This window comes from Myotis brandtii, unplaced genomic scaffold (genome assembly GCF_000412655.1).
Source record: "Myotis brandtii unplaced genomic scaffold, ASM41265v1 scaffold709, whole genome shotgun sequence".
Lineage (NCBI taxonomy): Eukaryota > Metazoa > Chordata > Mammalia > Chiroptera > Vespertilionidae > Myotis > Myotis brandtii.
The window spans coordinates 140,677-157,269 of NW_005370782.1; the positions used below are offsets into that span (position 1 = coordinate 140,677).

The 16,593-nt window shown below is 38.5% G+C and overlaps 1 protein-coding gene across 3 annotated transcripts in view; it reads right to left on the bottom strand.

Moving 5' to 3' along the window:
- The window catches only part of WDR72 (WD repeat domain 72), a 182,005-nt gene that overhangs the window by 139,517 nt on the left and 25,895 nt on the right, over positions 1-16,593 (bottom strand). For all 3 annotated transcript variants that reach the window (XM_014530071.1, XM_014530069.1, XM_014530070.1), the window contains exons 8-13: positions 15,856-16,001; positions 15,373-15,469; positions 10,586-10,727; positions 8,740-8,985; positions 5,631-5,851; positions 2,707-2,902 (exon numbers count right to left, since the gene is read on the bottom strand). In XM_014530071.1, the coding sequence (XP_014385557.1) occupies positions 2,707-2,902; positions 5,631-5,851; positions 8,740-8,985; positions 10,586-10,727; positions 15,373-15,469; positions 15,856-16,001 (1,048 nt within the window). The remainder of the gene's footprint in view (positions 1-2,706; positions 2,903-5,630; positions 5,852-8,739; positions 8,986-10,585; positions 10,728-15,372; positions 15,470-15,855; positions 16,002-16,593) is intronic.

Genomic DNA, 16,593 nt, shown 5'->3' on the forward strand with positions numbered 1-16,593 from the left:
CCAGGCATGTGCCCTGACCAGGAATTGAACCGTGACCTCCTGGTTCATTGGTCGACACTCAACCTCTGAGCCACACTGGCCAGGCTAAAACCGTTCTATAGAAAGCAATATAAATAACCAACTGTAGGAGATTCCTTAGTTAAAGCATGATGTATCCATAATGGCCACTCTGATGATTATTGTCCATTTGACAGTCCACTCCATCTTTCCCTCCTCTTCTCTGTCCAGCGGACAGATCTCTGTATTTTAGCTTGACTCCATTTTCCAGGGAAAATATTTTATTAGCAGTATCCACGATTGAAAACAATGCAACTGCACTTATTTATAAGTGCATGTGTTCTACAGACTCAGACTTCACGAGCAGAAGTCAAGATTTTGCCACATTCTTTTATGATGTTAATGACAATAATAATCTATCATAATAAAAGTGTAATATGCTAATTAGACCGGACAGCCGAACTGGAATGACCAGTGGGCAGGGGGTGGGGCCAGTGAGCCTGCGCTGCCAGGCCAGCCATGGCGGTCCTGGCATCCCCACTTCCGCAGAAGCCATGAGACAGGCAGCGGCATGACTGGGCCCATGCAGCTGCGGGTCCTTGCGTCACCCCTTCCACAGAGGCGGGCAGGAGAGGCTGAGGCATGGCCTGGTCCCATCGTCACCCCTTCCACAGAGGCAGCAGGAGAGGGGGCTGCATGGTCCAGGTTCTGGCACCACACCTTTCGCAGAGGCGGAGGGTGGAAGGAGGCTGGGGGGGGGGCATGGTCCCAGAGCCTCCGCAGAGGTGGAACAGGGCGCGACCATGGCACCTCAACCTCCCACGGCCCCTCCCACGGCCAGTCTGGCCCTAGATCACCCCCCACACACACACAAGTGGGCGTGGGGCAGGGCCAGCACTAAGGAGCAGTGAGCCAGGCTTCTGGTTGAGTGGCACTCCCCATCCCCCCCAAGCCAGAAGCTGGGCTCAGGGCTGGCGAGCCCAGTGGAGGTGCCGTGAGCCTCTCCTGCCTCCACGGAAGGCGGACAGTAAGGAGCAAGGGGTCCTGGACTGCGAGAGCCCCGGACTGTGAGAGGGATGTCTGAGTGCCAGCTTAGGCCCGATCCCTGGGGGGGTCCTGGACTGCAAGAGGGCACAGGCTGGGCTGAGGGAGCATCCCCCATCCCAGTGCACGGGTGGGGTTCCTCAGCCTGGCTGGTGATTGGGACCGATCAGGGCCCTCTCGCCCAGTCCCGATCAGGGCCGATCGAGGCCGGCTGGCTGGGGGCAGGGATTGTGGGAGGTTGGCCGGACATGGGAGGTTGGCTGTGGGAGTGCACTGACCAACAGGGGGCAACTCCTGTGTTGAGCATCTGCCCACTGATGATCAGTGCATGTCATAGTGACCAGTCGTTCAGTTGACTCGTCGTAACGGTTGCTTAGGCTTTTATATATATAGATTACTAAGGGCTTAGCACCTATAGGCACTGTTGCAAGCATTGGACTTAATCCTAACAGAAGGCAGAACTATGACTCCCACTGCACAGATGAGAAAATTGACATGTGAAGAAGCCAAGTCATTTGCCAAGGTCTTATAGATCTTTGCTATCAGGCCCCGTTTGCAAGCCTGGACTTTACAGTCTATTTTATGCATTATACTTAACTGTCTCTCAGGTTGATAGGTTATGTAAGAACTCGAAAGCTCTCCTAATTTTGTGTATATCGTGCAAAGAACAACAAGGGCCCTCATATTGGTTGCACATTTATACATCAGAGCTACAAATTCCACATCAATAAAATGGAGAATAAGACCTTTCCTTTCTATCCTAGAATTGTGACAAGCTAATGTGAAAACAAGCATGAAATCCTGTCCAAACTATGAAGCATGGTACACATATAAGGTGGATTATGTTGCACCCATTGTAAACCAGTACATTAGCCATCATTATTAACACAGGAGAGTCAAATGTAAAGAAAGCAGCAATTATTTTGGTGATGTACAGCTCTTAACTAGAATATTACAAACTATCCATCTGTTAGTAATACCTGACATAAAACCACCACTGATTAATCAATAAATATCATGCAATGGTTTCAGTAAAATGTACTCTCCTGGGTACTCCCCTGATTCAGTTACTAATTACCTTGCCTTATTTGATATGCTCCCAGCATTTGCCTGAGATGTGTTACTCTCGAGTTATATATCAAAACTTTCTTTAAAAAATTGAAGGTTCAAACTATACATTTGCTATGACATCAAAAGTTCAGGTGAGCCACTCAATTTTCTGTTTCCCTGACTCAACTTTTTGGAGTTTTGTAATTAATTATATTCCATTGTTACTGGTCATCAATTAACTCAAAATGTTTCTGAGATGGTGAGTGTGCTGAAGGAGGCAGAATTGAATGATAATTTGAGACTGGTAGGACACTAAATTTCTCTCTTGTTAATAATTAAAGTAGATAACGTATGCCTTTATTTATAGCTTCCAGAAATATCCAGCTCATTCCTGTGCACTGCCCTGTCAGCTAATCATCATTGGTCAGGGCCTGACATGGGCCACCGTGTTTTATTTTCCACACCCACCTTCCCCTGAAGCCATCAAACGCAGCCCACCCAAAAGTTAAAGCAAGTGAGGCCACCACTGCTTTATTCTCTGGAATTCTCCACCTAGCCAAATGTTTGGATGCATAAAAATGTAAAGGATGAAAAAGGGGTAAAATGTCAATTTACCTGTTTCAATCTCCCAGATGTAAACAGAGTCATCTGCACATCCAACAATTAAAAAATCCTCAACCGGGTGCCACTTTATCATCTTCACCGGGAACAGGTGCTTCCGGGCACAGAAGAGGAACCGCTTCTCCTCCAGGTGGAGGAGGGCCACGGAGTGGTCACCGCACACACAGAAAACCACCTGATTACTCCTCAGCTGCGGGGGGAACAAACAAGCAACATCCTTTGTAAGTAAACAGGCAAATGCTTTCTTTAAAATTGAATCAGACCCTCCCCCTGCTAATGTAAAATGTTTATTAAAGCCCCATTTTGTAAAATGACATTCTACAGCACCCCTCCACCTAACACGCTAGAGGAGAGCTTTAAACACCGTGTGGATTTTAAACCCAACACCCTGTCGGGAAGGTCAAGAGATGCAAGTACAAAGGAGAATTCCAGGCCAGATCCACTTGTAAGATAAATGAAGGACTTGACCATCACTCAGCAGATTCAGGCAGTGTGGGGCAGACGTCGGAAATAATGCAGAGTAAAATAACCCCCGGAGCTAATTTGTTGCCACAAAAAGAAGCTATTTGTAGACAGAAGCTTAGGCGCAAGGGAATCATGAGCTGGTATTTTCCACTTAAAGCCTCAAAATGTGATTTGGTGCTGTTCCCAGAACTATACAGATTCTAATCCAAACAGGAAACTCAGTGTAGACACAATTTAAAAGAAGTCAGCATTAGATAGTTCCCAATTAATGTTCCGTCTCAAAGACACAAGGACCAAAAATAGACTCATAGGATAAAGAGTCTTAAGATACTTTGAAAAAAGTCAGCATGTGGTTACCTTGAGCACAGTTTAGGGCAGACACCATCCATACTGGTGCTGGTGAAGGTAATCAGGGAGGAGTTTATAGCAGCTCTGTGCCTTCCCACCACTCATACAATAGTCAGACTATGGATGCAGATGGGGTGGAGTGGGGTGGGCTTGGGTGAGGCGGGTGGGGCAGGAGGAAAGCAGGTAGTGGCTTTTCTACCTTCTCTGTTTCTTTTCTAATCACCTTGCTATTAGGATGTTCCCACTTTCACAAAGGCAACTAGCCAGCGTTTCAGCTGCTATGTTTAAAGCACCAGTTGGGATCCCTTTAAAATCTCCCAGTGCCCATCACTGACCACATTCAACGGGGCATTGGGAGGCCCGTTCTTTTTAAGGAGACTACAGAAGTCACGAGGGAAACAAAATCACAAAGTGGCAGGTGAATAGATGGGGAGAGCCTGGCCTTGAGAATGGGGAAGATGGCATTGCCTCCCCAATATAACCTCCTGGAGAATGGACAACCCACAGCCTCTAGAATGGACAGTTTAATGTACTTCAGCTATAAACATACAAATGTAAACGTTAGGCCAATAGGAATCTTTTCTCCGGGCATTTGCATTGTAAAGCTAAAAGAAGGCATAGGGAGAAGCAAGAGGAGTGAGCAATCACAGAAAAGTAGACTTCTGAGGTAGGGAGACTCAAGGAGTAACCTTGGTTTCTATATTTCAATTCAAGTTCTGGCCTTGCTATAGTGTTTCATATTGTATGTATAACGATGGCCTCTTATGCCCTTTTGGTAACCTCCCTTGTTAATCTGACTTGGTTTGAATGGGCTCTGATCCTTAGAGTTAAATTATCTCTGAGTGAAGCAGAGGTAAAAGGGGTCAGGAGTGGAACTGACTTGGACTACCATGCTGGAGCTGAGAAAAAAATAGTTTAAAAAAAGGATAAAGGAGGGGAACCTCAGAAATAAAAGACATAGCAAGATATCCCAAATCAGCACATGGAAGTTTATTATTTTAAGCCAGTTAGCTTTATTTCACTGTTTTATTAAATTATTTGTATTGCTGAAATATTGCTTTATTTATGTCTACTACAAAAACACAGTGTAGCCATAACCTGTTTGGCTCAGTGGATAGAGAGTCGGCCTGTGGACTGAAGGGTCCTGGGTTTGATTCCGGTCAAGGGCATGTACCTTGGTTGCGGGCACATCCCCAGTAGGGGGTGTGCAGGAGGCAGCTGATCAATGTTTCTCTCTCATCGATGTTTCTAACTCTCTATCCCTCTTCCTTCCTCTCTGTAAAAAAAATCAATAAAATATATATTAAAAAAACAAAACACAGTGTAAGTTTTGTCCATGTTTACTTGAAGCTGATTTTTTTATAATCTTACTATGGAGAAATAATTTTTACAAGCCAATTAACTAACTTAAAAATTCAGGAAACTCAAAAGGTGAGTTTAACAAATATATAAGATCTGTGGAATTTAAATTTACATTGCATGATAAAATTATACCTGAAAGTATTTCCATTTGTCCCACCCACACAAGGTAGATGCTCATAAATTTTTTAAAGTTAATTATTTGTTAAAAAAATGGAAGAACAAACAAAATTTTATTTAACAAAAAGAAAATGTAACTATCAATAGTATTATAAAACTAAATTGTTGAAGGCAAAAAATAATTTCTAATTTGTAAATTCCTATATATTTAAATTTTTTTACATTGTCATCACTTTTATAATTTTACTCCAATTTATTTAACAAAAAGAAAATGTAACTAAAAATAGTATTATAAAGGTAAATTGTTGAAGGCAAAAATTAATTTCTAAATTGTAAATTCCTATATATTTGAATTTTTTTTACATTGTCATCACTTTTATAATTTTACTCCATTACAAATTAAAAACTAGGAGAAAACAGACAAGAATATAAGTACTTTAGAATTAACTGGCTTTTATGAAGCCAAGAGTTGAGAAAACCTTTGCTTTAAAATCAAATTATTTACTTAAGCTGTAATAATAACATGCATATAAAAAGATTAGAAAGGAACGCATAAAATCATCTAGTTTTAATGTTAAATAACTTTTAAATTTACGTGATATATTTTACTATTTATTTGAACTTACTCTGAAGCTCTCTGGTGGCATCAAAAGACTTGTTACTGGACCAGCTTCCAAAAAGAATTTATGCAAAATTTCTTCAGTAAAGATATCCCACATGATGACACACGAGTCCTGGTCCCCGGACACCAGCCAACTTTGGTCCAATTTTGAAGAGAGACCATGTGGGTAAAGTAATGAAATAACACTTTGGTGATGGCCTTTGAGAACTTTGTAAGGAAGGGAATCTGAAAAACAACCAACACCAAACAATACAAAAGTTATTTTTGTTCAAAAAATAGTCCTGAGATTGTCTTTTATAAATTTTTAATGTAGGAAAACTACAAAAGTGAGGCAATTGGCTAACAAAAGTATTAAACAATCCTTGGATCATCTCAAAGGCAAGTGCTTCTCTGAAGCCAGATCATTCCTGGTGAAGCACTAACGCTGCTTGTTCAAAGTCTACTGATTCTTTAAGGACGTTAGCAAGTGACCCAACACCAGTGTCATGAAATGGCAAATGCTGTACTAAAAGAGCGAACAACTTTGAAAGTTTTGCCTCTACAGAAAAAACTTAGAACATTACTGCTGTACTTTTAATTAGCATGACCAGATGCATAAAAGGAAAACAAACTTTCACAGGACATTTTTGCTTTCCAAGATATCAGAGATTACCTAGTTCCAACTCTTAGTTTTACAGATAAAGTATTTGAGGCTCAAAGAGGTTAAGTGACTTGAATCCAAATGAAAAGGCACAGCATAATGTTTAATAGCATAGCTTTCTGTTAAAGAAAGATGACTTTGCTTTGCTGGATCTATCACTCAATAGATATGTCTCCATGGACAAGTAGTTTTGTCCTCTCTAAGCCACAGATATGGCACCTAAAAAAATCTGAGATAATAATATCACATCTTACCACAAGACTGTTGTGGTGTGAAATAAGAAAGGGGCCATGATTTCTTAATACTGGCACTTGGTAGAAAATGGTATTTTATACCATAGTTATACTAGAACTCAGGGCTACTGACACCCAGTCCCCACACTGATTCTTCTTTCATTAGCTAACTAAAAAATTGGAAAGGACCACAGAATGCAAACTCTCTTTACTCAAATTAAAAATTAGTCCCAAAAAGTCATTATTACGTCTTTAAAGAATCATTAGTTACTTCTATTCCATCAGGTATGCCCTCACTTTACATCCCCTGTGCAAACCAAGATAAATAGTAATTCATTTTAAGAGTTAGTGCTCAGGCTGGTTTTCTCAGTGGTTAGAGCCTTGGCCCACAGACCAAACGGTCCTGGGTTCGATTTCCAGTCAAGGACATGTACCTTGGTTGCAGGTACTATCCCAGGCCACAGGTCGAGCATGAATGGGAGGCAACCAATCCATGTGTCTTTCTCACTTTGATGTTTTTCTCTCTCTCTTCATCCCCCTCCCCTCCACTCTCTTAAAAAAAAATCAATTGGAAAAATATCCTTGGATGAGGATTTAAAAAAAAAAAAGAGTGAAAATAAAACCTACTAGTCAAATGCAGGTTTCTGCTTATTTTCTGGGTAAGACAAAACAGCCCTGGTAAAAACTGCTAAGGTTTTAAGCTTTTTCACTAACTTTAACAGCAGCCATTGAGCTGTATAGCAGGACATTACTTCTCCTCACTTCGGTTCATTGCTATTCACAGCTCTATTTCAATCAATTACTGAGTCACAAGTTAGTAAGAAGCCAAAGTAAGCTGAGAACATTAGCAGACAAGGTAAAAAGTTTATTTTGTGTGTGTGTGTGTTGTTTTTTTTTCAATGAGATTTGGTCTTTACCATTAAGGACCTTGCAATCAAGTAGGATCTGTGGAATAAAACATAGAATACAAATTCATCTACACATCTCCAAATCTCAATCACCTCCTACATTTCCTGCCTTTACTTAAGACAACTTATTACATAAATCTTTATTTAATAGGTATTCCCTTTTGCAATGCTCAAATATGTAGAACAGCATATTTAGATTTCATTAACAAAGAAATAAAAATTAAAGCAGTAAGATACCTCTTTCTACTGACTGGCAATATTAAAAAGTTTACTAGCATACAAAGTTGGCTAAGACTTGAGGAATAAGGCATTTGCATAAGCTGTTAGTGAATACACATAGACATTGGTGCATGTTCTTTGGAGAACATTTTTAGATAAGTTTTCAAAATTAAAAATTCACACAAATGTTGATCCAGTAATTCTGGGAATTAATACTATAGATATATTCACATATATGTGCAAAGATAGTTAATTCTGCATTGTTTCAGTAGCCAAAGCCTAGAAAAACTTAAACATCTTTGAATAAGATCTTTTAAAAAAATAAAATTTTATAATTATTAATCAATTAAAATGAGCTCATAAATAATGTACTCCAAAATATTTTATTGAGATTTGTTCAAGAACATTTTAGTAAAGCAGTGATTCCCAAAGTGGGCGCTACCGCCCCCTGGTAGGCGCTGCAGCGATCCAGGGGGGTGGTGATGGCCACAGGTGCATTTGGGGGCGATGAGTAACTGCTATTAAAATTAAAAAAAAATATACTATAGATAATATACTCACTATGTGCAAAGATAGTTAATTCTGCATTGTTTCAGTAGCCAAAGCCTAGAAAAACTTAAACATCTTTGAACAAGATCTTTTAAAAAATTAAAATTTGATAATTATTAATCATTTAAAATGAGCTTATAAATAATGTGCTCCAAAATATTTTATTGAGATTTGTTCAAGAACATTCCAGTAAAGTGTTCAGAATATGTTTTCATTTGTGTAAACTAATTAAATGAATGCATATTGCTATACTGGTATATGCTTATATGTGCACAGAATTTTTTGAGAAAGGAATAAAGAAATGCATTAGCTGTTGCCTTTGGTGAAGGAAATAGAAAAATCAAGGAAGGACAGAAACACTTCTCATTGTATAATATTCTGTTTGACTTTTTAAAAAACATATTACTTTAACTTTAAAACAGGTTTTAAAACCTATTTTAAAGTTAACAAATTTATTAGCAAATGCCAGCAAACTTTTTAAGCTTCAGCAATCTTCTTAGTACAATTTGTTAAAGTTGAAACTTAGACAAATTAAATAAATAGGGTGAAGTAAAATTCAACGACCTTTCAATAGAGAACCTCCTTCCAGAAGTCCTGCTTTGGCAGCACTCAAAGCCTGTGTAATGAAAATGTTCCCATCTTCACAGCCACATACTAGTTTATCAAGGCCTGGGACATACTCTGATGAAGTGACCACCACAGTTCCAGCTCCGTCTTTAAACCCGGAGAAGTAGTCGATAATGCTTTGTGACATGATATGATGCTTATCAAAATTATCTTGAAGGGTCCAGGTGGTAGTTATTGGTATCTCTAAAAGGAAAACATACAAGAAGGGGAATTTGGGTTTATCTAGCCAGCATAGATTGGGAAAATATTATCAAGGCACCATCCCTTGGGGGATACATAGAGGCTCCTTTGCTATCCTAATAGTGGGCTATAGGCATAAAAGTTCTCCTGAATCCACTGTCTTCATTCAAATGCAACCTCATTGATCCTCTGTCCTTCGAAGAGCCTTGAAGAATAAATGTGTAATAATGCATTCATTTTACACTTAGGTCTACTGAACAGAACTGAGGAACTACTGCAGTGATGTAAACTGTAAGACCAATCTCATGAGTTCTCTACTTGCCTTAGCAATGTTAAGAAAGAAAATTGGGGTTTTTTTAGTTGTGTGAGGTAAAGGGAAGAAATTTATTCTTTCAGTCTCAAGGATAGGAACATCTCAAAATTGTACCATAAGCCTAGGCAACTACCTATGGCTACCAAAAGTGCTGGTTACCATTTTATGTAGCTGAGTACCCAAGCATGAGAACTGGGCCTCGGGCAGGCTCAGGAAGTGAGAGGGGCTTGGCATCCAGGACAGCAGGAGGCAAGTTAAAGCCAACCTACCTCGCTATGCACTGGCCTCCTTGGCCTTATGGTACACATGCTCCAGTGACTATGAAAACCCCAACCCCAAAACTTAGATTAGCACCAAGTGTTGTCATAAATGTCTATGGCTCTAAGTACAGAGAAGGTTGGGTGGACATTTAATGCTGCTGCTGTAAGTAGAACAGACATGACAAATCCTAGAGCCACCATCGAGTGGCCCAGCAGTGGGCATGGCATACTTTTTTAACTCTTAAGATTGGCTTGTAAGAAACTTTTCCACACACTGCACCAAGCTCTTAGTCTATTTCTCAACCCATTTCTTATTAATCTAGGTCTAAATAAACCATTTTGAAAACAACTGGGACAGGGACACTAAAAGTGATACCAGCGAAATAAGTTACTAATGGAAACTTGTGCTTGGAAATTCAAGTATAAAGAACCATGATTCAGCTGTGCCCCAGACAATGATCACAGAGGTGACAAACTGATTTGGAATAAGGGGGAAAGAGTAAGATGGGGTTCCTCAATTTGGAACACACCATCGCAGGAGTTTGAAAGTTCTCCACAATAACATTTGCATTGATGATTTCAGTGTTTTATTCTAAGAAACAATAAAATAAGCAAATGTGAAATCATCTAATCATTCAAATTGTCAGACGTTTTAGTGCCCTCGTTTATATATGTGCTTTCTGTTCCAAGCAGCTGTAATAATCCCCATAGAGGAATTGGTTGAAAAAGGGGTACAGCATATGCACATGACAAAATAAAAAATATGAATATGGTGTAGCAGCCTGCTCTATACTGTTATTGCCAGAATTCATTTTACTTCAATAAGACATCACTCATGTTAAATTACTGCTATTTTGTATTATATTGGCTGTATAGCTGCATAAGATCTACATAAGAGGTTTATGTTGGCATCTAGTGCATAGTAGTACATGAGAAATTTCTTCCTGTTTGTAGCCCATGTTACTCAACTTAGAAAAGCACGGAGTTAATTATAAACTAGTTCTCAGGAGACATGTGAGAGTCATCTTACCTCCCGGAGAGCCATCAAACTTGGATACAGGAACATCGGGGATGTGCCACAAAGTAATTCTTCCTGAGACTTCTCCGGAGAAAAGTACCTTATAGAAAGGCTCTTTCCTTTCATTCATGTAGCCCATTACACAGGGAAGGCTCTGGTCCAAAACAAGAAGTTAGCTTTTACGTAGGAAAATATCTAAGTATAAAATGATAGCCACTGTTTTTAAATGAAGGAACAAAACTTCATAGATGAACTAAATTGCTTCCATTTTATTTCCCACTATTTCTAAATGTTCAAGTACTTATAATCTCTTATTTAAGACAAAACAGTTTTTATAAAATAGAAAGAAATGCTGTCAGCTAGTCTTCAGATAGTTAATAAGAATATCTAACATTTATTGAACATGTTCTGTGTATGTATTACATATACTATTCAGAGCATTACATGTACATATTCAGTTAAATAATCCTCTCAATAATCATATGAAGTTAGTACTATCATTGTCTTCATTGTACAGATGAATAAACTGAGAGTGAAGATTTGATTATCAAAGGTGATATAGACGGTAGTGAACTTGAGTCCAGTAATTCTGACTCAAGAGCCCATATCTTGATAACAATACTCTACTGTCCACTAAGAAGGCTTAGTTTTTTATGTTCCAGTTGTCAGTTAAAATAATAACAACTAATGTTTGTATAATAATTTTGTGTAATTAATATTCTTTCCACTTTCTGATGAACATTTTTCAAAATCAACATACTTGATATCAAGTTTCCTAAGTGGCCACAAAGAAAAATAAGAATGAGTACATAAATTGTTAAAATATGTATTACTATATGACTTTAATATACATAATCTTGTATTGGTATAGTTTATATTAATGTTATATGTTTAGAGAGAGTTATAATTTTGCTGAGGCAGAGTATGAATATTGGGCACCAATGCTCTGAAAGATAGGTTTTCATTAGTGAATGAGGGTAGAATCTCCCCAGGACCTCAGTGCAGTGTAGATGTTCTTTGGATAGATAGGGATTATGCACAAGGGATCAAAATGATCAGGTGATTAGAAAAACAAAAACAAAAATTACTTTTATTTATAAATAAAAGGAGCACTGAACAGAAAGCCAACTGCTGGTGCTAGAATGAAAGATGCCTACGAAAGTCTTATTGATGGGATCACTTCGTAAGTTATATAAATGTCTAACCAGTATGCTGTACACCTGAAGGTAATGTAATACTGAAAGTCAACTGTAATTAAAGACAAATTTTAATTAAAAAAAGAGACTAAGAAAGTGAATTTCCTCATCAGAAAATACATGTTTGAAGGTCCAAACTTAAATAAATTAGTGGGAAAATTCTATAATGTATCTTTAGAAAATATTAGAGGCCAAAATACTGCTACATTCAATCCTCACAACAAAGTAAGTAAATATTGTTATTCTACTTGTTATGGAGATAAGGAAACTAAAATAGAAAGAAAATAAGAAAGTAATCCAAGACAGTTCAAAGAAGATATGTAATCCTCTAAAATCCTAAGAAATGAAAAGAAAAACAGTTCCTGTGAAGTCAGTTCTCTGAATAAACCTTGTTTTGTCTTGTTTTTAAGATTCAGAAGGCAATGTGGGGTCTTAGAGTTCTCATAGTCATCATCATTGTGTTAGAATGGTGTTGATAAAACTTGGTTAAATTAACTTCCCAAATACTCTCAGCCTTTAGGAACCTTAGAATTGCCCAGTCCAGCCTCCCTCGATATGTTGATGAGAATGAAGCTCTAGAGAGGCTGGTGGGTTACTCAAGTTGGGGCAGCACATCTCTTCCCTCCCAGCTCCATGTGCTGTTGTTCCCTCTCTAGTTCTGCATTCACCTGAAAGCCTGCTCAGAGTCTCTTACCATATGAATTCTGATTGGTCATCCCAGGAGACAGTACCCATCGCAAGGAGTATCCATCCTCCAAGATGTAATAAAATAGTCATTAAGAGTGAATTCTTGGGGGCTGCCTGGATTCAAATACTGGTTTTAGATCATACTAACTCTATTAAAGGAGCTAATTACTTGATTTAGACAATTTGCTTAACTTCTTTATGTCTCATGGTCCCTAGCTATGGAATGAAAGCTAATAAAGACACCTACTATGGCCCAGCCTGTGTGACTCAGTGGTAGAGCGTCGACCAATGAACCAGGAGGTCACGGTTGGATTCCCAGTCAGAGCACATGCCTGGTTGTGGGCTCAGTCCACAGTATAGGGCGTGCAGGAGGAAGCCAATCAATGATTCTCTCTCATCATTGATGTTTCAATCTCTCTCTCCTTCTCCCTTCCTCTCTGAAATCGATAAAAATATATTTAAAAAATAAAGGCACCTACTATGTGGGACTACTGTCAGGACTGAGTGGATAAGGTAAGGTGCTTAGAATGGTGCCAGGCAATTGGTACGTACTCAACAAATATTAACCAGTCTTATTATCCACTTTCAGAACAATTGAGAAACCCACTCCAAAGACCCATTACCAGACTCTTGGGCCAAACGGCCTGGGTTCAAATCCTGGGAATTAATCTCTCTGAACACCCGTTTTAACATGGGAACATGGTGGGTACTCATGTAAATGAAGCCGTGTGCATGTTTGACAATAATAAGAACTATCATCACCATCGCTGTCATTACTCAGTTCATGCACTCAAATGTCTTAGCTGCAACCTTCAGGTTGTTTCTACCCCAGTTACTCCCCCTCAGCACAGCAGCCTTACTCCTCAACTAAGACCCTGGGAAGCCCGGCTCCTCATTGTAACAGCCAGGAGCCCTGCCACAGGACTCAACAAATATGACTTAAAGCTTGGAAGACTCTAAGAAAGCTGCTGAAAGGAAGGGAAGGCCCCATTCTTGCTACTACAACTCTACCAGCAGATATGTCCCCTACATCCCAAAGGGTAACCCTGAGAGCATATTACTATCAATTCCTGAGATTTAAATTCTATGGTATCTATCCCCGCCTCCCCCCCAAATACTAAATGTTTACACAGCAGCCTTTCCTAAGCTCACCAGGTCTAACAAACTCATCTCCCCCTTCCACCAAAATGCTTTCACTACTTAATTGCATGCATGACTAAGAAGTCTTATAATTAGTGAATAGTGATGATGTTTTGAATAACGTAAATAATATCTGACTTCCTTTTCTTGGCTGGATAAAGGGCGAGCAAGGGGCTAAGAATAGGTAGACCATCATCTTTCAGTTTTAGATTATTCTGGCATATTGCACTGGTTCACAAGCACTTCCCACCTTTCAACTACAGACACAACTGTGGTTGTCTAAACAACAATCACTGACAGAGGACCCATAAATATGCATCTTCACATTTTGAGAAACAAAACAAGGTAGCTTCCCACAAGATTAGTATTTTTTTAAGTTGCTTTGTAATTGCTGTATTTTTTCCTTGTAATTATGTGTACAGTGTTTATACTTGCAGTAGACTAGAAGCTCCTAAAGGACACTACTTATATGTAGCTTTTAGGGAGAACTGTGCTTTGTAAAATTGCAATCTAGAGGTAAAAAGGAAAAAAAGGCAGGCCCTTTCAAAATAACTAAAAACGCCTTTTGAGTCAGCCACAATGCTGCTTTTGTGATCAACGGGACACAGATCCATTGCTGCCCACTGACGACTGTAGAAATACCGCTGAATGCCATAATTCTGAGGTCTGCCTATGCCCCAGCGGTACCAGCAGTTCTAATTTTTGGCTGACAGCTTCTTAATCAACTTTTTGCAACAAAACCTCACAGATATGTCAGCGGAACAATCACTGAACTGTAGGATTTCCGACAGCTATGCTGTCTGATTATGCAAACCATCACTCTGTAACAATTAACATGCTTCCTTGGTTGACACATCAGTAATTCAAAACTCCTCCATTCTCCATGAAATGCCTTTTGGATAATTAACTGATGACTAAGTCCAATAGGTTAAAAAAAAACACACCACTTTGGTTAACCCTACTATAATAAAATAACTGCTTAAATTTTCAGGCTTCATAGCGTGTCAAAGATACAATTCAGCCAAGTAAAAGCTCACAATTATATCCTCAAATTTGTCTGGCAACATAATTAAATTTGTTTTAAGTAGAACAATTATTCATAAAAAGAGGTAAATACATGTGAAAATGATTTCAATATTTTTTAAAAAGCGGGATATAAACATTTTGATAAAGTTTAAAAATTGGAAAGATACATTAAAAGGTTAATGTTGTATCAAACCATATATTAAAAGGATCAGTGAAAAGTGTGTGTGTGTGTGTGTGTGTGTGTGTGTGTGTGTATGTACAGAGAGAAAGAAAAGAGAGAGAGAGAGAGAGAGAGAGAGAGAGAGAGACTAAATAAAGTAAAATGTTGGCAACTGGTGGATCTAGGCAAGAGGTAAATGACTGATGATTGTAATAATTTTGCAACTTTTCAAATATTTAAAAAGTTTTCCAATTACAGTAAGTAAATACACATAATAAAACATATTTACAATGAATATTTATGGTGGCAGAGTTGGCATTTTAACTCCTCCTTTTAAAAAAACATTTATAATTTTTCTATAATAAATATGTATTGCTTAATCAGACTTGAAAACAGATTTTTTAAATGCAAAGTTTTCTCCTTAGTAGCCATTAACCATTAGATTTGATTTTCTCATTAACAAATTGATGTTAACAAATTGATGTGAATCTTCAATTCAATTTTTCAAGCCTGACTCTGTTATAGACAAAGCAACACTTATCTGAGAATGGGAGTAAAACAGCACTGAGCAGCCCCTTTTCTTGCATTACCTTATTTTCCTGCACAGAAGTAGAGCACAGTAAATGAGGATAAATGGTCTCTTTAAGCACTCTTCCATCAGCAGGGTATATGCTTTTTGAAAGCCCACTGCGTGGCAAAAAATAAAAAGCAAAGTTTAGAACTTTGGGGTTCTTTATTCGTGTGTTTTTTTCCCCTCCCCAATTTCAAAAGCCGGATGGTACCATTCAAGTTTCTAAACTCTAGTTAGAAATTGTTGGGTTAATAATTACAAGTGACTTTTTGAAAACCCAGCACCAGCTGTACAAGTTATACATGGCTAATCTCATTCCTTCATCCCCTGCTGTTTTATACAAAGGCCGAAGCCTCCCAAGCCCAGAGTAAATCTTCCAGTGCCAAAGTTGTTTTGTTCTGGTTTTTGATCTTGGGCAGCATGCAGGGATTTTTCCATAATAAACCTCCCAAAGTTCATTTCCAACCTGAATGTTTTGTATGCTGCTCCCATCTGAGCCCACCTGTTCAGCAGCTGATAGATGTAACTGTGACCATCTTCTGTCCAGATGATGATTCTGTGAGCAGCAAGCACCTCTCCACCAGCAAAGAACTGCCCACTTCCACTGACTTCAGTCCGCAGAAGGGAAAAATCGCAATAATCATAAACCTAAAGCCCCAAATGAAGGATGCACATTAACAAAAGCTTCCAATCTAATCTGCCAATGAGGTGAAAGATAAATTGTGCTCATCAAGACTATTTAGATGACAGTATTAATACAACAACATATTAAGTATGGATGATAGCCCACACTGTACTCATGTATTAAGATATCCTACTAGTACTTAGTTTTTCTTATTGTCCTAAGGTAGGTTTCAGTAGGTAAACTTTATTTGGCTAATGTGTCCATTAAGCACAGAGACTAGAAACCCCAAAATCTCTATATGATTTTATTCTTCCTATATGGGTAATCCACTTTAACATTTGGAAATTTATTACACAAAAAATCTAAATAGTAGAAATCATTTCTTAGACCATACACTTAGTATTTTTGTTTTAAAACATATCAGCATATACATAAGACAATATAGAGTCATTAACTGAACCCCGTATATGAAACATCAAAGGAAAAGAGAGTGCTAGCAAGTGATGGTAACTTTGCTTTTTAAAAAAAATCTTCTTGGAGACATCAGTGAATATATTTACAAAAAAGAAATATACATTCGCTAAAAAACAAATGTAGTGACAAAGCAAACAAAGA